The sequence below is a fragment of the Denticeps clupeoides genome, chromosome 7 (genome assembly GCF_900700375.1).
Source record: "Denticeps clupeoides chromosome 7, fDenClu1.1, whole genome shotgun sequence".
NCBI lineage: Eukaryota > Metazoa > Chordata > Actinopteri > Clupeiformes > Denticipitidae > Denticeps > Denticeps clupeoides.
The window spans coordinates 15,210,070-15,234,853 of record NC_041713.1 but is presented as its reverse complement, the minus strand read 5'-3'; the positions used below and the strand labels follow the sequence as shown (position 1 = coordinate 15,234,853).

The 24,784-nt window shown below is 43.9% G+C and overlaps 4 protein-coding genes across 7 annotated transcripts in view; 2 read left to right on the top strand and 2 right to left on the bottom strand.

Moving 5' to 3' along the window:
* Window positions 1-809: 809 nt before the first annotated feature.
* Window positions 810-4,542, bottom strand: mrm2 (mitochondrial rRNA methyltransferase 2). Its single transcript, XM_028987944.1, has 2 exons — window positions 3,987-4,542; window positions 810-1,358 (listed from the first exon to the last, which is right to left on the bottom strand). Exons 1-2 carry the CDS (start codon window positions 4,363-4,365, stop codon window positions 934-936), a joined length of 804 nt encoding a protein of 267 aa, XP_028843777.1. The 5' UTR covers window positions 4,366-4,542; the 3' UTR covers window positions 810-933.
* Window positions 3,912-6,008, top strand: nudt1 (nudix (nucleoside diphosphate linked moiety X)-type motif 1). The gene is made up of 3 exons (XM_028987945.1): window positions 3,912-4,985; window positions 5,339-5,484; window positions 5,586-6,008. The coding sequence occupies exons 1-3, from the start codon at window positions 4,834-4,836 to the stop codon at window positions 5,756-5,758; spliced, it is 471 nt and encodes a 156-aa protein (XP_028843778.1). The 5' UTR covers window positions 3,912-4,833; the 3' UTR covers window positions 5,759-6,008.
* On the bottom strand, window positions 6,005-20,382 carry snx8a (sorting nexin 8a). Of its 2 annotated transcripts, XM_028987942.1 has the most exons (14): window positions 20,084-20,382; window positions 15,289-15,472; window positions 13,707-13,834; window positions 12,795-12,924; window positions 11,362-11,555; window positions 10,897-11,017; window positions 10,523-10,659; window positions 9,932-10,012; window positions 9,572-9,732; window positions 9,242-9,371; window positions 9,084-9,152; window positions 8,826-8,975; window positions 7,398-7,547; window positions 6,005-7,185 (listed from the first exon to the last, which is right to left on the bottom strand). In XM_028987942.1, the coding sequence occupies exons 2-14, from the start codon at window positions 15,308-15,310 to the stop codon at window positions 7,093-7,095; spliced, it is 1,566 nt and encodes a 521-aa protein (XP_028843775.1). In that variant the 5' UTR covers window positions 15,311-15,472; window positions 20,084-20,382; the 3' UTR covers window positions 6,005-7,092. The 2 variants fall into 2 exon arrangements, with proteins under 2 accessions (XP_028843775.1, XP_028843776.1); XM_028987943.1 differs by lacking the exons at window positions 15,289-15,472; window positions 20,084-20,382 and having other exon boundaries at window positions 12,795-12,920; window positions 13,707-13,823.
* ttyh3a (tweety family member 3a) overlaps window positions 19,397-24,784 on the top strand; it is a 50,357-nt gene continuing 44,969 nt past the window's right edge. For 2 of the 3 annotated variants that reach the window (XM_028987941.1, XM_028987940.1), the window contains exon 1: window positions 19,397-20,315. In XM_028987941.1, the coding sequence (XP_028843774.1) occupies window positions 20,190-20,315 (126 nt within the window). In that variant the 5' untranslated portion in view covers window positions 19,397-20,189. The remainder of the gene's footprint in view (window positions 20,316-24,784) is intronic. The other variant, XM_028987939.1, reaches the window with a different exon arrangement.

Genomic DNA, 24,784 nt, shown 5'->3' with positions numbered 1-24,784 from the left:
GATTATGCAAGTTGTCCCACTTAAAAAAGATGAGGGTGGTCTGTAATTGTCATCATAGGTACACTTCAACTACGAGAGACAGAATGTAAAAAAAAAAAAGATTTCTTAAAATAAATTATTTGTTCCATACTTTGCAATGTAACCTTGGTTGGCAATGAAAGATGTCAAACTTTTCCTGTAGGTCTTCACACACTGCAGTCGGTATTTTGGCTAATTCTTCTATGCAGATCTTCTCAAGAGAGGTTGCTGGGCAGATTAAAAAAAAAAACTTAATCACGCCTTCAGTGCCCAGACTGTATGTTTGGGATTATGCTGGAAGATCCTGCCATGTTTCATCTTCAGTGCTTTCACTGATTAAAGGAGGTTTTGTTCATAATCTCTCGATACATTGCCCCATTATCAGTCATCCTGTCCCCTTTGCAAAAAAAGCAGCCCCAGAGCATGATGTTTCCACCCCCATGCTTCACAGTGGGTGAGGGGTTCTTGGACTGCAACTTAGAAGTCTTCCCTCTACAAACATGGCAAATGCTTGGTATTTTTTACTCCATAGACTGCACAGTGCTTTTATTCCCATCATTTCACAAAATATTAGAATACAGGAACATGAAACAAGAGCAAAAGGAATTCGGAAATGTTGTTGAATAAAATTCAATTGTATGATAGCAAATAATTTATTGAATTCAGCGCAATGTATTTATTTTACATAAATGCAATGGATGAAAGGAATACATACAAACATATGAAAGATTAATGTGTGTAAATGTTGATAACATAACATTCACAATCTTAGCATTCACAAATTCCTGGTCATTGATGCCAGACTAGTACATAAGCATGGTATTCATTTTGAGACATCTGAATGCTGTATTAAAAATAAATCAATTATTTAACTGATTACACAGTCTTCATAACAGACCCTGTGTGCACAGCGCACTACGTTTTTTTGAAGTGCCGAGCCAGAAAATAAGACTCTGACGATTCTTTCCTGCTTGCTTTAGGTTTAACAGTCTTCACGTTGTTAAAAACGCTCAGGAGCCTCTGTTGAAGCTTGCTGGTGAGCGCGCCGTCCCAGCATTTACACACCATACACCCCCCGGGCTTCAGCACCTGGTCAGCAAGGTCCAGGAGTGAAAGGCACAGGGTCACCAGCCTCTCGTGGTCCAGCTCTTTGAGGCCGCAGGCGTTGGGTGCCATGTCACTCAGAATGACGTCGGCCCGGCCACCCGGTAGGTGGCCCCGCAGCTCTGCGTGGGTGGCAGGGTCGGTGACATCCCGACAGGGGAGGAAGTGAGCGCCATCAAGGGGAGCGATGTGCAGGAGGTCAACGCCGACGACTGTCCCACGAGGACACTCGGGATCTGAAAAGACAGAGGTGACAGCAAGTGAGAACCGAGATGGCTTCTACGATGTCACTTGTTGGTGCTTCGCTTAATAAAAGTACCCCCCCCCCCCATCACACTCTTACCGCACCAAGTCAAAACAGAGCCAAACCCAGTCAGAAGCAGAGAATGGTGCCAAAATAAATGGACTAAAATAAACTACTGATTGTAAACTAGGATATTGAAATGGACCATATGATCAAATAATCATCACAAACATTTTTATTTTAATATACATACACACACACACAAATAAGTGATGCATACGCCAAAGTGCATCTGTTAGATTAAGAAGTAGTAGTGGATCAAGCTGGGCTAATGTAAGGTCAATGAACGGGCTACTCCATTGATAGATGTGTTTAATTGGAATTGGCTGTTTTTTTAATGAATCCCGTCCAGACTAATTAGTTTAGCATTATTAAGAAAGGTGATAAATATCTATGTACCATTTTATTACAGGACAGGCATTGCAATATTGATAGCTCAATAATCAAAAGCTCAGTTGCTTGGCTTATTGCTCTATTTTAACTAATCTTAATGTAGCCTATTACTTTATCAAACTTTGCTGGCTTCCTGTAGATTTTTTATATATTCATGCTGATACTGTACCTTTAAACTAGTCGAAAATTTGTCTCTTTTATTAATACTTTGTTAACAAAGCCTCTACAGAGTGAAGGACATTTTCTCATTAATGAAGCACATTTATTTTGATCATAAAAATTAGGTTCCACAAATAAATGCATGAAATAAGCAAAAAAAAAAAAAAAAAGCCACGGAAAATTAGCAACTCTAACTAGGTGCAAGAGGACTCTCGAGCAGACAAACGTATGACAGCAATAACTATAGAGGGGGACGCCTGGGGCGCGGAGGGAATTCAACTTGCTTTGCTTGCTATGGGCAATTAATATAATATATAAATCATAGCCATCAAGACTTGCGTTACACAAGTGAAACATGCAGAATTCTCACGCATGACACTGATTCTGAAAGATCTCATTAAATCTCACAGATTTTCCACACTCAGTAGAATAGAATGATGATTAAGTAGAACTCCAGTTGTGACAGTGGGGTCGGTGGCCCGTGGCTCTCCGTCACACTTAGGTGACAAGTGAAAATGAAGGCTGCAGGGACCCGTAACTAACCCTCTATTGACTTACGTTGCTATGTAAGGAGGGTTCAGATCAGTAATTTGGAGTGTGGGAGGAGGTCCTATAAGAGACACTGAGAGATTGTTACATTGTGCAGCTGTTGGGAAGCATGGAAGTTGGCTCAGGTCTAAGAAGGTCTAACCTTCAAGCTGGATCACTCACACCCTTCTTTCACACATTTCATGCTCATGCTGGGACATAATAATTGTAGCAAAACATGATTCTCTGTGAATATTTTCTCTTCACCATTTTGAACTACCTTTCCATATTTAAAATGTCTTCAGCTGCCTTCCAGATAAAATTCCTTTACATCATGTCTCAAGACATGGCTTCTCTTTATCATTTTATATATAATTTTACATATGGTGCAACACCAACTCTGTTGGCTTCATCTTCATCCCCTGCATTATCGTCACCCTCCTGCAGGCAAAGCAGTCCCATTGACTGCTTGTCTAGAGGATGTAAAGGCACGGATGGAGCGTGATTTCCTACATCTGAACAGCTCAAAAACAGAAGTAAGTCAAATTGCCACTCCCCACCAAGTTCATAACCAAGAAATCCTCAGCATCTTCTTCTCTGGTCAGAACATTTCCCTAAAACAGTCACCAACCTTGGTGGTATTTTCACCGAAAAAATAGTGCTCAACTCCGGCTCATGCTCACCATCTCTGACGCTGAAAAACCAGAGAAACCAGTGCATGCCTTCCCCACATAAAGACTGGATACTGTGACGCGCTTCTCATCGGAATTCCTGACAAGAACGTTCAGAAACTTCAATATGTTGGGAACGGCACGCCCAGGATTCTGATGAGAGTGAGGAAACACGAGCACATCACCCCTGTGCGCCACTCGCTACCCGGTATCCGCCAGGATCACCCGCAAAATGTCTGCATGGGATTGCGCCTCCATACTCTTAAAAGCTGTATCCTATCCAAATGATCTTTTATTGTTTGTATGCACTTTGCAAATTTTGGATGTAAAGTGCAGTATAAATAAATTATACAAAATTATTATTATTAAATCTAGTGCCTATATATATTGTGCTGTTGTGCAATATTGTGGTTATTTCTGTGTTATTTTTTTTGAACGTTTTCATATATTATGGTAAACCTCATTGTTACCTTCTTACTTGAGAAATGATCAAACTTTCCTAGTGTCCCAGTTGGCATCCTGGTTCGCCTTGGGTGGGAATAGGGGTTAATTTTGCAGTTACATCACAATCATATTTTAATCGCTTTACTTGGTTAGGAGTAAAAAGAAATTCTCTGGGATATTTTATGCAACATTACCTCAATATCTCTTTTGTGCACTTAATAACACGACTTGAGGAACTGTTATGGCAGTTCGCGCATGCGTAGTAGCCACTTAGTTGTTCGCTCGTGTGACCTCGGTTTTTGGGGGGAACTTTCGGCGAAGAGACGCCAGGGTGACTGAACAAAATTGCACCGACCGACACTCACCGGTCCCCGCCGCGTTGACCTTTCGAACCGCGACTTGGCTCCAGGCGCCGGGGGACGCGCCGCAGTCCAGCACGCTGTACCCGGGTCGCAGGATGCCGTACTTCTCGTCGATCTCCAGCAGCTTGAACGCGCTCCTGCAGCGGTACTGCTGCACACGGGCCGCCTGCACGAAGGGGTCGCTGAGCTGCCGAACGATCCAGCGCTTCTCGGCCGGCCGCTTGCCCTTCAGGTGTTGCGGCGCCGCCTTCCTCGGCGCACCGGCCGAGCTGTGAAAACGGAGCCTCGGCGGGAGCGGAGGTCTCGACATCACGAGCCTGCGCGGTTCCCAGACACTCCGGCGACACGCTGTCAGCGGCAGGAACGCGCCGAAGCGCATCATTCTAATTCTCTTGCGGAACTTGACTCGCTGGTTTATATAACAGCTGAAATGGATCACAAATGTTGTCTTTTAAACGCACTTTAAGTATTTCATGTATTTGTTTTAATACATAGAAACTGGGCGATTGCAGGAACACTCGTGTTGCGAGATCATGAAGTTCTGCCGTGCCCGTTTGAGTGTAACACGTCCCAGTCACGTGCACCGCAGTAGATCTGTATAACGTGCGATGGACCGAAGCGCTGATGTTTTTTAATCCTCGGCTCTTGTGTCAGATTGTGCGGAGATTAGTGGTGTACGTTCCGTCGACGCTCACGTGGTGTCGAACACGCGGGAAGGAGCTGCGCTTTACCGCTGCGTGTCCTGAACGGTCCTGAGTGATTTCATCTACGATTTAAAAACAAGATCATTAGTTGCTGAATTTATTCTGACGAACAACGCAGCTGAGCTCTCTTGCCGTAACAGTAGGCCATGTTCACCACTAAATTGCTGACGCTGGCGTTGGTGGTGCAGCCCGGCCGGGTGTTACTGGGCATGAAGAAAAGGGGCTTTGGAGCTGGTAAATGGAATGGCTTTGGAGGAAAGTTGCAGCGTGGAGAAACTATTGAACAAGCAGCCAAAAGGTGATGGTTTATTGCAGTGTAATACCTGATATCTTAAACAAACGTTATTCCCAAATCCTTGAGACCAGACGTCATAAATGTCAATATCTAGTGAAAGTGATTTTATATATATGTGTGTGTAGGTATGTATGTATGTATATATGTCATTGTGGGGCCCATCACAGCACACGGTGCACACAACAGAATCTGTTCTCTGCATTTAACAAATCCTTGATTGTTTGGGATTTGAACCTGCGACCTTAACCTCTAGACCACTTCTGCCCTCTCTGTGAAGCTCTGGCATTTAAACACGATTGCCTCCCCACTGCCTGTTGAGAAACGCACAGACCGGATTGTGTTGTTCTCTTTGACAGAGAATTGCTGGAAGAATCTGGCCTTGTCGTGGACTCCATGGAAAAATTAGGAAACATCAAGTTCGAGTTTGTTGGGGAGACGGAGATTCTAGATGTTCACATTTTCAGGGTAGACTCGTTCGAAGGGCAGCCCACGGAGTCAGATGGTAAGTTCAGAAAGAAATACAATGCAACTTCTGGTTTTACAAATTTAAAGGAAAATTGCAGTTTTTTTTCTTTCTGATAACCTGCTGTTTTACCTAAACAGAAATGAGGCCACAGTGGTTCGATTTGGACAAAATACCCTTCGGTCAAATGTGGGCAGATGACATTCTGTGGTTTCCCATGATGCTTCAGAGGAAAAAGTTCCTGGGCTATTTCAAGTTTCAGGGCCATGATTTGATTGTGGAACACAAACTCGAAGAAGTCAAGGAGCTTTGACCCCTAATGTCTGTTGTATAGTTCATGGCTGTAGAAGGCGCACAAATATTATATATATATATATATATATATATGAGAGATAGAGATTTTTTTTCAAATTAGTTCATTGCTCTGTTTTAAATAATAAACAGTTCACTTTCATGAGAAATAACGTAAGAGAATTTACTACATTTACTGTAATCAGTGTTTGTTTATATGATGCATGGACACTGTTCAAAATGTTGTTTTTAATAAAAAAATTATAAATGCATTTTTTTTCTTTTTATTGCTCATGATGAAACAATGCTCTTAACAGAGTTGATATTTTCATTCATTTCACTGCAGCTAAAGGCACATAATAAACTAAGCAAAAATATGAGGACTTAAGGCAGTAGCATGAAATCTGAGTTATCCCTTCAAAACAATTTTAGTCAGCATGTGAACAAACACCTTGGGTGTAAATAGTGGCACAAGCAGCTTAAAGAAAAACCTATTTCAGCCTGAGCGTCCTCCTTTCCCTGAGGATCTCACCGTTTTCCCCCCTTTCCTTTTAATTAAACTCCTCTTTGGTAACCTTTTATGAAGTGTTAATCGCACCTCACATTCACTGTTTACTTTTGTCTAATCGGTTGTGCCTGACAATTTAAGGGCCTAGGCTCAGTAATCAACAACAAAAAAAAAAGATAAATTCACAGTATAAAATCCGTCTATTCGCTATGCAATATGCAAAAAAACGATGTTCAGGGGGGAAAGAAAATTGAGTCAACATGAATACCTTCTGTACAGAAAAGGCGACTTTTGTTCCAGGCCCTTGCTGCTGCTGCTGCTACTGCTGCTACTGCTGCTGCTGTGCAGTGCAACACCGCCCTCTTCAGGCAGCTGCAGAAAGCTCCTCGTTGCCCCGATTTACTATTGCACCTTCAAATTTTAGTGTATTTCTTTAAGATAGGCACATACATGTTATATATTTTTTTTCTAAAATTACAATACAATTCTTCTGTTGCATATAAACTGTACAGATCCAAAACAGTGAGGAATATATTAAAGATGTATAAAACCTCTGTACTTTGTTCAGAAACTGAAAGAATGTCGTATTAGGGAAGATTCTTTTTTAGGCTGACTGAGTTCCTTCATGAAAAAGTCCCTAACCAACACAAAACTATTAAATATAGACATGGTGTTTTTTTAAGCAAAATTATCTAATAAAAAAAAAAAAAAAAAAAAACATTTGTCGTCTTTACATCACTATCATTTACTTCTTCCTTATGGATCCTCCATAAACCTAAATGAACACTTTTTTTATCTCCAAAGCAACCTAAACTGAAGGTCTGGCAGCTCACATTGAGACAATGACCTCATTTAGGGGACAGAGGAGGGGACTGGATGCCGTTGGCTTCACCAAAAAGGCAACTCAGCTTCTGGCGGAGATCATTCCACACCTCACCCATCTGGAGAATAACAGGAGACAAACAGAACAAGTTACTACCTGTTCATCCGCATTGCTATCTGATACCAGCACAATCGACCGGACAAGAAGAAGCCCATTAGTCATTAAGAGCACATGACTCAAACGGGCTCCTGCGATCGGTTGTGAACCTGCAGTCCTGTGACAATTCAGCAGCAGGCTTCCACAGGGGTTTCCACTCAAACGCAGCCTCACCTCTCGGTGTCCCTGCACCTGGGAGTTGACGAACGCGCCCAGGATGTGGGAGGTGATGGGGAGGTACATAAAGATGACCTGGGTCTCCTGGTGGAGGCAGAAGAGGGAGAAGTAGTTGCGTAGCTCCATGGTCTGGATGGCGTTCTCTTGCTGTGAAAGAAGACGAGGGAAGTGAGTGTTTGGGATGGTGTAAACCCCTGTGGTGGTGACATGGCCCTGTACTCTCCCTTCTCGGTTCCTTCCCACTGCAGGGAAAACACCTGATAGTCCACAGCGTCCGGGTAATTCTAGCAACACAGCACGCCAAGAGCTGCTTAGAGATCGATGTGAGAACTGGCTAAAAAAGGCTTTACTCTAACAAGCAACACCAGGGCTTCTCCTGGGTGTTTGACCAGTTCTTGCCACTACAACATGCAGCTATAGAATAGGTAACGCTAACCCAATAAGTCACCAAAGTGGCATCCTACGACCGAATGGTACAGCACGACCTTGAGTATGTTACTCATTTTATACTGTGGCTAGTATAAACACAGATACATCTGAAATATAGTGAATATTTAGCCTTGCTAAATATGCATCATTTACCACTGTAACAATACGGTTCGGTACTGATTGCAGTCCGGGTCAATCACCTGTATTTAACACATGCTTATAGTCCCGCCATCTTAAAATGCATTTTCATACAATCGTACTACAAAAGGTGGCCAATACTCAAGAAGACTATAAAATAACATCAGAATTATTAAAATTTGCATGTATGACACTATTGTCCTGAATATAAGATGATGCACTCTAATTCAAAACACTTTTTTTTTCTTGTATATGTGTGTGTATGTGTGTGCGTGCTTAAAATTCATCTTGATGGCCCTTCAGCCATCTCTCAGTTATGTCATTGATTGTGAATTGCTCAAATTGAACAATAATTCTTAAAATGTGGGGAACCATAACCATGTAATAGTTACTGACATTGATAAAAACCATCAGAATTCAAAGTTTACTTAATTCACTGGCAAAGTTTACTTAGCATACTATTGTGGCAGTGGTGGTCTAGCGGGTAAGGAAGCAGATTCATAATCAAAGGGTTGTGGCCTTAAATCCAGAGCCGCCAAGGTACCACTGAGGTGCCCTTGAGCAAGGTACTGTCCCCACACACTACTCCCCGGGCGTCTTTCATGGCTGCCCAATGCTCACTTAGGTGCAGAGGACACATTTTGTTGTGTTCACAGTGTGCTGTGCATCATAATGACAATCACTTCATTGACATTCTAAATTGCTTATTTGGCCTTTGCACTGAATAATGAACCCAGCCGCATGTTGGAACAGCAAACACAGTAACATGACAGCACCTGTTCTACATATAACTATACAGTTTCTGAAGCACCCAAACACCCCTAGATGATTGTGTGTGTATGCACAGAGAGATGAGACCTGCACAATGCGGGACTCCAGCTGCTCCACAGACACCTGCTCTTTGGGCTGCACTGTGGCGCTCATCATCTGCCTCTTCATCACGCTGTACTTCTGCAGGGCTCGATGGTGCTCATGCAGCACGCCCTTCTCGTGTCGCTCGCACAAGTCCTGCCAGTCAAAAACGGATAACTCAAACACAGAACCCCCAACAAAACCTCCCATTCACTACTGAATGGTCTCATTCACACACACACACACACAAAAAAAAAAAGTCACCTTATACGACTGCAGCAAATCCAAGAAAAGATTCAGTTTTTCCACCACGTCATCTTCTTCTCTTCTGCCCTTTATTCAAAACAGAAGAAAAGAAAACAGAGTGAGGCTTGTGCTACGGTCTGCTGCTATGTGTACTGGTGGGTGTAAGAGCTGCTTACCTGCTGCACCGCCTTGTCTGCCAGCTGAGCAAACTCCACCGACAAGCCCTTGAGAGACTGTCTCAGAGCCCCCCAAGTGCTTTGTGACGAAGCCATGGAAGGGATAGGCGATCCGTCAGAGCCCAAAACACTGAAAGGGGGAACAAAATGAAAAGATGCAACGTGTGACCAACTGATGAAAACTATGTGGACTGGTTAAGGTGAAAGCCACATTGTTTGCAGCCAGATAAGAGGCCTATTGCACCAAAATCTTTTAGCAAACCATGGATTCTAAGGGGTAAGAATAAGGAACATTTCTGAACATTGTTCCATTTTCAACCGTCCTGCTACCTGAGCTCTTTCCCAAACATGAGCAGATCCGTGGCATTTTCCTTGGAACGCTCAGCCATGCTCTCTGCCCTGTCCCGCAGTTTCTGGAAGCTGTTGTGGATATTTTTAATCAGCTCTCTGCTGCTGGCAAACTGGGCCTGGATGTCAGCTGGCAGATACTCCTGTAGCACAAGGAAATGGGAAAAATAGCATGGAAAACTGGCTGATGCCCATATCAATGTCTGACTGCAGAAAGGCATGATATCAAGAGACATACTTCTCAGTTCACCGACAGTGGAATTTATAATCTGCATCTCTTGAGCTCGAGCTGGCTTCAGAATTGTGTGAACATCTAAAACAGCAGAAGTAAAGTGGAAGCACCTTTGCTTGAGTAGCAAGTTGACAGGTCATGAACTCATCCCCCGTTTTCTTGAATGCTTCACGTAGTTTAGTCTGTACATCCTGCAAGGAGAAAAACTTGAATTTGATACATACACACATAGAGACACATATTTTGCATTAATTCTTCAGGATTAATCACTAAAGACTAAAGATTTCTATACTGCATATTATGACAGAAACAAGTATGGGAAAGAGGCTCAGATTGGGAGTGATTTTTTTAATCAATCAACAGTCAACTTTTGCATGGAGGGATTTATTAAATATTATTTTGTAAAGCCAAAAAAATATTTAATTTATATAGAATATTTTTTTTAGTAAATTAATTAAATATGCTTATTAGTATCTGAAATGGGCATTATCAAAATCTAATCTCTGCATCCCAGTACAGCAGACTCTAGGTCTGCCAGACAAGGTCATATGCATATTTGAATATGGTCAGAAATTGACAGCTTTTGATAATATTGTTAATCTGCCCAATTATGCCCAAGTGCTGAGACCATGACAAGCATATTTTATTTCAACTACCGAACACTATATTCACACATGCAGAGAAAAATAAAATGCCCGCACCGAGCCACTGAAGGTCAAGAAGGTCTTCACCAGCTCATCCTCAGAGAAGAAAGGATGCCTCGCCACCAGGTTAATAAAGCGGGCCAGGGCGCGCCTCCTCCCCTCAATGAACTCCCGCTCTGACACCGAGGTCAGCACTGTAGACAAAGGCCGGAGGAAGACACGGAATGATAAATCAGCAAAATGATGACAGGCAGCAGGTTGATCAGGAGGTTGGAGCCGACCCCAGTGGGAATCTTTATAAACGGCTGACTGAAACTGCACCCACAATAATACGAAAAATACATACACATATTCGAAAAAAAAAAAAAAAGTCATCTGGTTTAATTGTAGGCTTTTAACTCCTGCTGTTCAGCGTGGCTTTGAAGCCATACCTCCTTTGAGCATCCTCTTGGGCGGTAATGCCGGAACCATCCTGTAAGCAAACCTCTGGAGCAAGAGCTCATGGAAGATGTCGAAGTCACTGTATCTGCGATAGACGGATATTTTGAACCGCTGACAAGAAAGGAAGGGGAAGAAAAGGGTCATTGGCATCAACAGCACGTCTGCTTGTGGTTTCAGCTGTGGGGTTGGCTCCTGAGCGGGTTACATGCTGGCGCTGGGTCAACGGTTCTCAACGTCCACCGCACACAAACAACGAAGCGCCTGTTTAGCATGAAGCGCCTGCCTCCGGCCATGACACTTCCTTTTGTCAACACATCAGGGACATACATTTCGCATGGCACCAAACTAACTTTCACTGAGGCCCCTAATAGAACATTTCAGAACATGTTTTCCCAAAAGAGGAATGGTGAGTAAATAACTAACTAATTAAATAGGATTCAATCAGTTGTCCTTACCTCACTGATGACCTGGTATTCTACGTGTTTCAGAAAAAGGCCTTTCTTTTCAGGGATCAGATCCACCTGGACATTGTCCCTCCCAAGCAGCTTTGCCAGGGACAAAAGGGACAGCAGCAGCGGGTTCTCCTGTATGGGCTGCATCCTCAGGGCCTGCAGTCCTTTCAAATCCCCAAACTGAGGCTTTGGGAACTCTGGAAATGCCACATTCATGAAACGTGCAACACAAACCAGTCAGTGTATAGCTTTTTTCATGGTTATATAGACTAATTTTTTTTTTTTAAATCTTAAAAAAGGTCCCCTATCATTAAAATTTCATAAAATATTATTACAAGTTCCCCTAGTCTGTTTATGGTCCTACAGTAGCTAGAAATGGAAATAGGTATCTCCCCTTATGTCGTCATAAGAGGAAAGGTTACCTCCCCTTTCTCATGCTTTTTCCACCCAGAGAATTTTCCACTCCTCCCCTAAAAAAAAAGGAACTCCACCCTCATTGCTTCCAAACATGAGAAGCCTTGCCATTGCTGGTAATCGGATGTTAAAACAAAATTTTGGAAAAACTTCCTGTTTGCGGCAAACGCTGTTGATGACACCACTTCTATGAATGCCTGCGCACTTCTATAGGCCGTTCTCCTCCTCGTCCCGCCTCTCTCCGCCTCATTTGCTTTTAAAGCTATGCACACTGAAACAGTGCATCCTGGAGAAATTTTATTGTATGACAAGCACTGACCTTATTTCCTGAAATGCCATTGAATTACCACGTGGAATTGAATAAGCCCCATACAAAGTAATCATACAACATACTTTTCTCTGGATAAAATATGCTAAAACAGTTCAAATATTTCCTTTTTTCAGTAACTCTTCTGGTACCCTGCTTGCAACGGTCATTTTATTTGTATATTCACACAGAGTGAAGTTATTGTGCGGTGACGAAAGTGAACTTTTGTCATCTACGCTTGGTCAGCAAAAGCTCTGGGTGGAGTGAAATTTTAAAGTCAGGAAATCTATTCATTTTTGGAAGAGGCAACATGATGCATCAGCTTCCTGGCCATGCTGACAACACCTGTAATAACACCCGGGTTTGAGCGTGTGTTTTTATTCATGCCCAAAAAAAAAAAAAAAAATCACACCCACTCCTCACAACATCCAACTCTCCATGCTCTACACAAGATGCAAACACGGAGCAAATGTGTGGAACCACAATGATCAAACGAGCAGCAAAGATTGTGACACAAACAAGACACACAAATCTTCCCAGCCAAATATTTCCCACTAAGAGAAGCAGAAAACCGCATGACACCAAGTCCACAGAATTCAGCTGACGGGAGTAATTCACTCATTGCACATGACTGAGCTATTCATTAAGCGCAGTTACGGCATGAGAAGACCATAGAAGATGGCCTCAGAGGAAACGAGCACATGCCATGCCTTACCTTGTATGCAATTTTCCAGCAGCTTAGGACTTGGCTGTTTTCCCTGCTGAGCCAAGGCTATCAGTGCCAGGCCTTTGTAAAGGGACAGCTTACTTAGGAAACCATCACTATTGTCTATGTGACCAGCTATCTGGGAAGGAAAAATATGCATTTAGAGTGTCACGCTCTCATAGCACATTGCCCAACATTAGGTTAAGGTTGAAATAAAAATCACAAAGGACCTCAAAACCATTTCACAATCAAACCCCTGACAACTGGTTACAACACAGAAGGCAAAACACAGAAATGAGTATCGTTTGGAAAGTACCAGTTTAACACTTTTTTTTTTTTTTTTAATTGATCAAAACCGCATGAACTCCAAACAAATAAATAAATAAATACATACATACATATACAGAGAATAAGTTATTGTATATATTTTTTCACAGGTCTCTAAGGAGAGTTACATTTCTAATTACAATTCTTCAAAACAACAAATCAAATATCTATTTTTTTTCCCCACTCACTCATTTATAGACATGGTAAGAGGGTGGGACACTATATATGATAATGTATATTAAATAAAATACACTTCTTTTTTTTTGTCTATGGCTGAGAATCCTGAACTATGTTTCTCAAAGTTCACAAACAAGTCAATGATTAAGAGAGCAAGAGTGTCAATAAGCAGCTTGTGGGCAACAACCTTTCCCCTTGCCTTCCTCCCTTCCTTCCCTTCCATTTGTTTGTGTTCCCTCTTTACTTCCTTTCCTTTTCATGTTTGTTTGCAGTTCTTGGATAGGAAATCCCCTAATCCTCGACTAACCCCCAGGCCCCAGCGAACGTGGGAGCAGGACCGATGGTAACGAGCTGAACGGGGACTCTTCTACAGCGAAGTACAGACACAAAGATGGAGCTTCACACGGTTCCCCTCACCTGTGTTTGCACAGCACTAGGAAGTTCTGCCTTGCTGAGCAAGCGGCGGAAAACCTCAACCTGCACCCGCTCGTCGGCTCGCCCGCTCAGGGCCTGGTGCACCTCCCTGTAGCACGGAGGCACTGATCCTGGAGACAGAAAACTGGGACGTTACAGCCTCACTGGTGCCTGCCGTTCTGAAGCATGTCAGCATATACAATTTCTCTTCTACCTTTTTCAGATTTCTCAATTTGCAAAGTCAGTGTCTTGTATCGTTGATATTTACTGAACTGTTTTGTAATACCGTTGTGTACCTCAAGAGGCGATAGTGAGTAAGGGGGATAAGTCAGCCCTCTGTTTGTGGTAAAATCACAGTTTACCGGTTATTCACCGTTAATCAGTGAATGGAACCTTAAATGCGGCCAGTACGTAACTTGTGGCAGCTTCGCAAGCTTTTCTGCAAACACACAAAAGTGACCGGATGGACCGAACCGATTGGGAACTGTACAACTCAAAATGCAATAACGTCTCCCCACCTTGTCTGTCCTCCTCATTCTAGTCCTGTGTGGAGAATACAAGCTGGAGTTCTGTTATATTAAAACAGCCAGTTGGTATTTTTTATTCACTCAGGCACTGAGGGCAGTTTGGGGTTGTGCGCACCGAGTAGGTTACGGCGATTCTTAAATGCGCAAAATACGACGGGGCAGTGGTGGCCTAGCGGGTCAGGAAGCGGACGCGTAATTCGACGGTTGCGGGTTCAAATCCACAGCTGAGGTGCGAGCAAAGTCATGTGCCGGGATAATTATACGCAGAGGACACATGTCATTGTGTGCACCGTGTGCTGTGCTTGACAATCGCTGTCTCTTCACTGTATTATGAGTCTGCGGATGGCGCGATCGGTACACCTTTCTGGTGAAATACTGCCCCCTATCGGCCCACATTCGGGTGTCCAAATCACGCAAGTAGCACCTTTAAAAACAGTAGTGTGCAAACTGGAATCACTATAAACTATTACAAACTGATTAAGTCTTAAGTAGATTAACAAAAAATAACGCACGAGCGCTTCGAAATTAATTTCGAACAAAGGTCGATAGCTCATAAAACCAAACCGCCTGGCGAATAAAATCCTCCTCCGTTTTAATGGTTCTGCGGTTAATTGCAAGAGGTCATTGGTCACCAGAATGGCGCGGTAACAAAAACGCGCAAATTCTTCCTTTTTTCCCCTATTCCGCCGCTCCGGCGTTACGCAACCGCGGGTTTGAATGGAATGCCGTTTTAACGTGGCTGTCACGTTTCGCCTCCAGGAAGCTGCCGTCACCAGACCCGTGGACGATAACAGACGCAACAAAAAAAAAAAAGCGAATAAAGCCGATTATCGTCGTTGCTCTTGTCGTCGTCGCGATTACTGGCGTTGTTGGGCACATTTCGGGGACTGTCAAACGGCGGCAGGTGAAACCTGTCGAGCGGCGACATTCGCGGCACAAAACGGAACAGATCGTCAAGAGTTCGAACTTCGAAGTTGGCAGATTCGGGACGGAGCGTCGCGATCACGGAGACGTTTTCAGTAAGGAACGAGCGACGCGACGCGACGCGACTCGCCTACCTTCGTTGAGCTCGCCTTCCATGGTCCAGGTCGGTCATGTGAGCGCGACAGCACCTCCATGTGATTTCCCGAAGAGAATAAAAAAAGACCACGAGAATTTCCGACGTCTTCCAAGTTGCAGCGGAGTCGGGATCCGCCGCCGTGGCCGCCGCCGTCGGTGGGCGGAGCGTCGCGCCGCCTCCGTCTTCCCGACACGTGGAGAAAATAATCATCATCATAATAATAATAATGATAATAAAAACTGGCTAACATGTGCCAAGCGGTCGTGAATCCTTTTCTAATAATTAGGCACGAGATCGATATTAGGACTGGATGCACGTGTTAAAAAATGTAAATAAGATGAATAAGTTGTTCCGAGGATTTGCTCCTCAAATGGCAGTCGACTTTTTTTTTATTACTGTTCCAAAACATTTTATGAGGAGAAATCATGATTTATTTTTTAAAAAGTTATTGTTTTTTTAAATGAAACATTAATTCCGAAAGTAAATCAAAGCAGGTTCCATTTACAAGAAAATGCTACGCATAATAAGTACATACATATCACAAAAAATGAAATCGACTTGTAATTAATTTTATATCAGCGCATACTGGGTTTTGTGGGAAATTTTGAGGCTCTAAATGTGTTGCATTTAGCAGTCGCCCTTACAATCAGTAGCAACTCAGGGTTACGTGTCTTTCTCCAGGACACAAGTAGTAAGTGGGGTTTGAACCTGTGACTTCGTGGTCTTCTGGTTCAAAGTGGAGTGTGTAACCAGCTAGGCTACTACCACCCTTTTTGTGACACTGCTTTTGTGACACAGTCAGTTCCACTGCAGTGTCAGCGGGGCAGTGGTGGACTAGCGGCCCCCGTAATAAGAAGGTTGCTGGTTCGAATCCCGATCCGCCAAGGTGCCACTGAGTTGCCACTGAACAAAACACCGTCCCCACACACTGCTCCCTGGGCACCTTGGCTGCCCACTGTTCACCAAGGGTGATGGGTTAAAAGCAGACGGACAAATTTCACTGTGTGCACTGTGTGCTGTGATAATCACTTCACCTCAGGTCAAAAGGGTAAATGAGGAAATTCTTTGTCCAATAACAGGGATCTCCAAGACTCATCTACATTTTCTCGACGTTCTCCTGTGTACATTGTTTTTTTCTGTATAAGGTTACATTGTTCTATTATGATGTCTATTTAGAGCAAGTAACCTGTTCCATTTGCTCTTATATTTATAATGTTTCAGCAAAGTGCGAATCATTTGTTTATCATTTCAGTCTTAGGTGCCCCTGGTTTAAAATATATTTTTATTGAAACATACATTAAGGTGATCAAAAAAGTGACCGTTTACCATGTGGCCAGCTGAGAGTACAAAATGTTTCTGGAAACTACCAGCTTGGCCCGTCAAATACTTGTGGCCAGCGAGTGATTGCATGAGGTTTTAAAAGCTTTGTTTTTTGAGCAGTCAAAGCAGTCAGGGTTACGTGTCTTTCTCCAGGACACAATGTCGAACATGAAAACTGTCAAATAGTGGCTTATAAAAAAAGACAGAATTCTACTGCACTTACCCACCTTGAACACCAGAGGGCATAAATAATTCTGATATTGGGAACTGTGTTTAATGACAAAATTGGTTTTAGGACAAAACTGCCACCAGAGAATGAGGCCACAAACATATGACTCTGCACCCTGACACCTGAAAAGGATGTGAACTGAACTCCCTTCATCCATCACTGCACAAACACCAATTTCCAAGCGCATGGGTGACACTGCCGTGGGCAACTGATCAAAATGGGGATGAATCATCTCTCAGAGACAAGGTCTGCAATCAGAATCTGGCACCTCAGCAAAGCAGCACCTCATCAATCTCCATCAATCTCCATCATTGCTATAATACAGAATGCAGCAGCACCAAATTCTGTCACACCACCCCACTGCTACCCTCCCTCCACCTGCTCCCAGTAGCTGCCTGCATCAGGTTCAAAAGTCTGATGCTGGCCTACAAAGTCAAACGTGGGGCAGCGCCATCCTACCGCACAGCCTTTATTATACTTTACTTTACTTTACTTTATTTTGCCGACGCTTTTATCCAAAGCGACTTACAGGAGGAAGACACCAGCAGTTCTCATGTCCACAAAGAGCATGCTCGGAGATTGTTAAGTGCTAGACGAAGAAAAAAATATTATTATATATATATATATATTTTTTTGTATTGTTTTTTGCAGTGTGTCTGCATGTGCGTGTGTAAGTGTTAGATTTGTCTGAGATACTTTTTGAATAAGCAGGTTTTCAACTGCTTCTTAAAGGTGGTAGTAGTCTCAGCTAGTCGAATGGAGGAGGGCAAGTTGTTCCACCAGCCAGGGACAACAACGGAGTTGATTGGAATCGGAGACCCCGTGAAGAGGGAATTTTCAGTCTCATTTCATTTGCCGATCTGAGAGGGCGTGCAGGAGTGTAGCTAGGTAGTATTGTATTGATATAGGAGGGTGCAGTTCCATTTAGAGCCCATCAAGGACTTGAACTCAATGCGAGCAGCTACCGGGAGCCAGTGGAGGGAGAAGAGGCGTGACATGGGTGTATTTTGGCTGATTGAAGATGAGACGGGCTGCCACATTTTGGATCATCTGGACGGATTTTAAGGTTACTGCAGAGGCTCCAGCCAGGAGAGAGTTACAATAGTCGAGTTTGGAGATGACCATTGCCTGGACGAGGAGCTGCGTAGCCTGTTGTGAAAGGAAAGACTGAATCTTGTGAATGTTGTAGAGAGTGAACCTGCAGGATCTGGAGATTGCAGCAACGTGATGGTTCAGACTCAGTTTGTCATCAATACAAACTCCCAAGGCTTTTTGCAGACGCCGTGGGTGTTAACAGTAGCGAGCCAATTTGAATTGAGAGGTTTTGCTGAGGGGAGTTGTTGCCCGGAAGGATCAGAATCTCGGTTTTGGATAGGTAGAGTTGGAGGTGGCGCTCAGACATCCATGCCGATATGTTGCTATATTTTTGTTGCTATAGTGGCATCTTCTGGTGGGAATACCTTGCACTGCACCTTGTATACTTCGACCATCCAGTGCTGCTCGCCTGGTCCCACCACCGCTGAAGTTACGAGAAAGACATCTGTCTAGACTCTTCTCTGTCTCGGCCCCTCGGTGGTGGAATGAACTTCCCCTTGAGGTCAGAACAGCACAGTTGCTGAATGTTTTCGAAAGGCAGCTTAAGACCTTACTCATTATGAGAATACTTAGTTACACTAACATGTAACTTTCTTATATTCTGACTTATGCAAAGAAAAACTACAACAGTAAAATGAATATATTCATAGTTGGGGTCGTAGTGAACCAGAACTGATTACTTATCATGAATGCATGTAGTTGCTCTGGGTGCCACAAATGCAAATGTGTGATTCTTTTGGGAATCCAAAAAATGAACTTTAATGATGCGCCCAATGGATGGGCTCTGGTAGCAAATTTTTACATGGATGGAGAGCTTGGGGATGATTGACAGATGCCTCCAAACCCTATACTGAAACCACCTATTGTCAATGTCACACGTCCTATTTTTGACATTTGCCTCCGTTCATGCACAAAATCTTAAGCACAACAAGGAAAATACGTGAGCCACTTGACTTTTGAAGAAAGCACAGAAGTGGTCCTTTTCCTCGCTGAGGAAAGCCAGTAGATATGAGCAGCTTCTGCAGTGTTTTTTATTGGTGCTCTCAGATGAGCTCAGAAAATAATCATAAAATTTTTTAAATGTGGGTAGAAAACGATTGTTCAGTGCATTAAAAAGACACCAAATGGATGTTGTAAATGACTCTGGTAGCTGGAAATGTCTGCACTTTATCACCAACAAATTAGTCTTGCGTTCCAGTGCTGTGTGTTACTTCACAAGCTCCATTCATTTCAATTATCGCACTGGTTAAAGAAGCAATAAACGTGACCAAATTCGTGCATCAGCGTATGTGGGTTCTACTACATCAACATTTCAAACTTCGTCGATGGGTTTTTTTATGGAAATAAGGAAACGTCTAATTGACCCTTGTTAGAATAGATCGGGATCGGAAGTAACGCAGAGAGCGAACTGCTGTGCGGCTGTAGTTCCCCGTGTCCGCCGCTAGAGGGCAGTGTGCGCGGTCTGGACAGGCCCGGCTGGATGCGAGCCGGTGGCGGGGCTGCTGTAGGCATTCCCTCCCTCTCCCTCTCCCTCTCTCCACAGTACAGCAGCGTTGTGGCCGGCCGGCCACCGGATTACCGCCGCGTCTCGTTTTAAACCTTTCGCCATCTGGACCGCGCGACATTCCGAGATTTAACTCCGCGGGGCGTGGGAGGGTGGCTGGCGGCGGCCGACCGTCCGCTGGAAGCGGAACTCGACGGAGACAAGGGGAAGAACCCCGGCGTCCAACGGGGACGGAAACCTCGGGGAGATCGGACTGGAAGTCGTCCCCGCGCCCGCAGCGTTTTCGATGCGCATTGACAAGCAGTGGGGACTCCGGGGTCGGGCGGACGGGACGGGACGACGAGCGCCGGCGTTGAAATCGGTTTCACTGTAACAATGGTGGCGTAAAAAAAAAAAAAAAAAAAAAGTATCCAGGGGAGCTTTACGTCATCGCGAGGGACAAGGTGAAGTGTGGCGCCGCGGGTAGCGCGCAGGGACGCGCGACGTCGTGCGCGGGGGAATAATTTGTGGTTGAAAAAAAAAAATGAGAAAAAAGCAGCGGGCGAAGAAATTACAGTTGGATACATAAACCGGGATTATATATGTATATATATGTGTATGTATATATGTGTACCGGAAGCTGGATTCGGTAGCCTGGTTACTCACGCTGTAGCGGTCGCGCGCTCTCCTTGGTGCACGAAGTTGGTCGTTTTTTTTTTTTGTTTTTTTTTTCGTTTCTTCCGATAATAATATTGTCGTCAATTAAGCCGACATGGCAGCCGTCGTCAATTACTCCCCACCGTGGTGGGTTAACTTGCTCCACCGTCTCCCGCACTTCGATCTGCAATTCGAACAGACGAGCGGCGACTTTCGTCCGGAGGACTCGTCCTATCAGCAGGTGGGTTCTGACCCTTGTTTTTTCCTAAAAACTGGTTAAATGTTCTCAAAGCTCAGTTTTTGTTGGTGACCAGTGCAGCAGGTCAGGCAGCACAACACGGAAGTGTCTTCTTGGTTTCACGTGTCTTGTGTGTCAACATTTCATAAACGCATTTGCTAAGGAAAAAAAAACAAGCATTTCCATTAAAATGTGACTGAAATTTTGAACACGTGAAGGTGATTTTTTTTCTTTTTCACTCCTTGTTAAAACCTTGTTAATATAGCCTCGTTTGTGTGTGTGTGTGTGTGTGTGTGTGTGTGTGTGTGAACAAGCAGACACACGCCTTCACAGGCCAACATGGCCACGCTGGCCAGGGTGGCTCTCCTGTCTTATCGGGAACAGGAGAGCCTGGGAGAGCCTGGGTGGTGTGGCCCTGCGCTCCCACAGAGTGTCGGCTGATAAAACAAGCGAGCCATCCTGCTGGGGCGGAGAGTCACGGGATGTCACCGCATTGCAGAAGTACCCAGTGTCCTGATATTCTACTGTTATTTACTCATTTAAATTCACAGCATTTACCAGACGCCCTTATCCAGGGCGACTTACAGTCAGTAGTTACAGGGACAGTCCCCCCTGGAGACACTCAGGGTTACGTGTCTTGCTCAGGGACACAATGGTAGAAAGTGGGGTTTGCACCTGGGTCTTCTGGTTCATAGGTGAGCGTGTTACCCGCTAGGCTACTACCACCCCTACTACTCATCTTTTTAAAGCCTGGGCCGTGACAAGGTGAAATGATTCATTACGACAGCATGTCATTACCGTAATCAGGTGGAAACCCACTATCACTTAAAGCGTAATTACGCATTATTGAAGTGGCTCCGTGCTGAAAACGAGCCTCTCACTTATAAGCTGAAAGTGCGGTTGGGATACGGGCCGGCATGCAGGTGTAATTACACATGATAATAACACTCTACTGAGTTGATTCTTTGGTGTTTGTTTGCATGGAAATTTAGGGGATTGTGCACTTCTCTCTCTGTACTTTCACAGGTACGCCCATTAAGCTCAGTGTCAAATTACACGAACTACGTGTTCGTTAAATCCAGGCCAGAAACTCGAGCGCGACTTTCCCCCATGACTTCTTTTCGCCTTTATGTGTTGCCGGTGGTGGGAGAGACAGTTGTGCATATTAATTAATCATAACTCACCTAGTTAAAGGATGCAAAATACTGACTTGGTGTCCCCAATGGAATATGTTTGGATTGCAGTGATCCTTAATTTTTTTTACCCAAAACACAATGGGCCAACAGGTAAAGCTTTTGGGTTTGTTTGCATTCTTGTCCTACACTCAAAGTAATGATTTGTTGGGTTAACTTAATTCCATTATGACACCTATTTCCACACATTTGAATTATGCTTTTTGAAACTAAGGCAGTCAAATTGGACCCTTCTATTTGCCTGCCTTAGTTTCAAATAGCATAATTCAAATGTGTGGAAATAGATGTCATAATTGAATTAAGTTAACTCAACTAATATTTTTTTTTAATGTATGTAAACACATGTTTGCAGTGAATTTTCGACTAGATCCAAGTTCCCAAAATACAGATGCTAGACGTGTCGAATTTCCGTTGTTATAATGTTGGCCCAGCTGTTAGAATCTGGTAGCAGACGTTCGCCTTGAAAGGACACATGTTTGTCCAATCATTGTCCAATTGTCTTGGTGATCTGATTATGAGTTGTAAGTGATTCAGTTCAGACCCTGCGTTCGTTGTTGTTTTCAACCAATGAGAGCCATCAATGCTTTAATGTTGGCCACACTGCACTTCCCTGTTTTTCTTGTTTGGAGGATTATGTTTAAACAGTGTAAACAGTTCAAACTGGTTGTGATCTGATTAACCCAAAATGAATGTTAATTCCAGGTCTGGACAGGGTCTCAGGTACAGGGAATCAAAGCCAGTCACAACCAGTCTATCCAAGGAGAACCAACACATCACCCTAAAGTGGTCCATTGAAGGATCAACTACAAATAATGAAAAGAATCTTCTTCTGGGGGCTTTAACAGGATCACATGTTTATTACTTGGCACTTAACTTCTCTCTGCCCTTATTGCTTTACCTGCCAATGTGTGAAAACGGGTCCAAGCATGCAGTTGGTTACAGGCTATTGATGACTGTCCCACTGAGGTAGCCTTCTCTTTGCTTTTTTTGTGGAGAGAATAGTGGTTAGGTCCACCCAGTCCTCTCAGCAGGTGTGCAAATAAGAGTCCTGTATTTCCTGATGCTCAGTGAAGAGTGAAAGTTAAGTGATTGTCATTGTGAAGCACTGCAGCACAGCGCACAAGGTGCACACAACAAAACATGTCCTTTGCATTTAACCCATCACCTTAGTGAGCAGTGGGCAGCCATGACAGGCGCCCGGGGAGCAGTGTGCGTCCGCTTGTTTACCCACTAGTCCAACCACTGCCCCTGCAGGTTGAGTGTCGAGAAAAAGGAAGTGTACCATTGCCAACACTTCACCTCTAACATCAAAGCCTTCAGATTCCTTTGGCCTGTTGGAAATGCTCAGCTCTTGCAAAATATCAGATTGAGTGATTGAGTGAATGTCTGTTCTGACACAGTCATCCTGCCTAGCCTCACTTTATGCAGTTAAGATTTAGGTATTAAAAAAACCTTGTGATTTGTAGACCCATTTGTTGAGGTGAAGTGGAATATATTTAATGACCTTCCATTTCCTTTCTGGTTTACGTCTCTGGTTGAGCAGCCATCTTGCAATAAAGCAAATGTAATTACCAATGCGCTATCATGATCTCAGACTGTGTGTGTGTGTGTGTGTGTGTGTGTGTTTTGTCTCCATAAAAAAGTGAACTTTAATGTCATTCTTAGTGTAGTCTGAATTCTAGAGGGATTTTGGCTGGACTGAATTGTTCTACCCACTCTTGAGCTGATATTGTCATGAGTATTGTCCACCCAGGCTTCTAGGCCTCTATGATAATGATTCAGATGGCAGAGCAGCTACTAAAACTGCGGCCATTAGCATGACTGAGCAGCTCTTGTGATTGCCCCTTGTCCCAGTGCGTGAGAACCGGGGGTTCAGGAGGTTAAGGAGGAAGTTCACAGAGGACGGCACGCATAGGCACCCGTGAATGGAGGGAGGAGGCAGAGTCCCTGTTCTCTCCAACGGGAATCCCGCACCATATCTTTAAGGCTCAGGTTCGGGTTTGCTAATTGCTCCTTCTTATTGCTTCTGACCAAATTAAAAAGTTCAGGAAGGGCCTACCTAACGGTCGAGCGCTTCACAGTGCCAGACCGTGTCTCCTTTCTCACCAGACTGAACGTGTAAGCATGAGGCTGTGAACATAGGTGCGAGCTGATAACATTTGAATTTGTTAGCCCCACCCCCCCACCCCCTCGTTTTAACATCCAGACCACAACTGTGAGAACATTTGAGGCCAGCACAGGCAACGTGGACAAAAGCCAAATCTCTAGATGGGGGAGGAGGCCACTAGCAGCGTGAACAGGGAAGTGATGGATGGCTCTGGAGCTTGAGCCGGGCTTGTTTGGGTGCGTGTGGGCCGACAGGGCTGTGGAGGTTGAGAGCTGACGGGTCAAGGGCAGGGTCAGCCAAGACATCGCAAAGATACATCTGGGACTGGGCCTGTTCACCTGATGTTGGATTGTGGGAAAAATTCACAATCCTAACACCATCACAGTTCAATGCTGACATGGTCAAATATGGTTGTGTCGAATTTTCTTCTTCTGCCTAAATACACCATGCTGGTGTTTTGTTTTTTTTTTCACTCAAAGGTTCAAAACCACTTGAGGCACTTCAGATGCAATCATGCTCTGGACTGAAGGGTTAGACCTGAAGAACAAAGTAAATCCCAGAATATTATGTTTATCTCCAAGCATCATGTGAATTTGTGGAAGGGACCGTGGAGACGTGGAAAAACAGAATTACCCCCTTTTTGCGAAAATCACATCATGGGTCTTTTCATAGATTCAGGCTGGATTTGCTTTGAGTCGATTGGTCTGGGCAAGTGCATCTTACGAGTAATGCTGTACGTTTGCATGGTTAACATAAGGAATTTAAAGCTATTCAAAGGACTATGTAATAATGCTTGTGCGATGTTAAAATGACCATGTAACATTGTTACACTATAGTGGTAAACATTTATATATCATTCTAACCAGCTATTAATTAGACAAGAAGTTTCAGGACACTAAAATGCAACATAAAGACTAACACTGAATAAAAATATGTTCTGAATATTCCTGGTTGACATAATTCTGTCACATTTACATAGCTGTTTAGAAACTACAGACCCTTTTATTCCACTCTTTAGTCTTCTCCATTATTCTAAAAACATTTGAAATGAACATTGGGGTGAACTTGCACCAACATGAATTGCTTTCCCACGCCCGCACCCTGTCCCGTAGCAGAGCGCGGGGGAGGTTTTGGATTTGCGTAACTGGCATTGTCATTGTGCCCCGGAATAA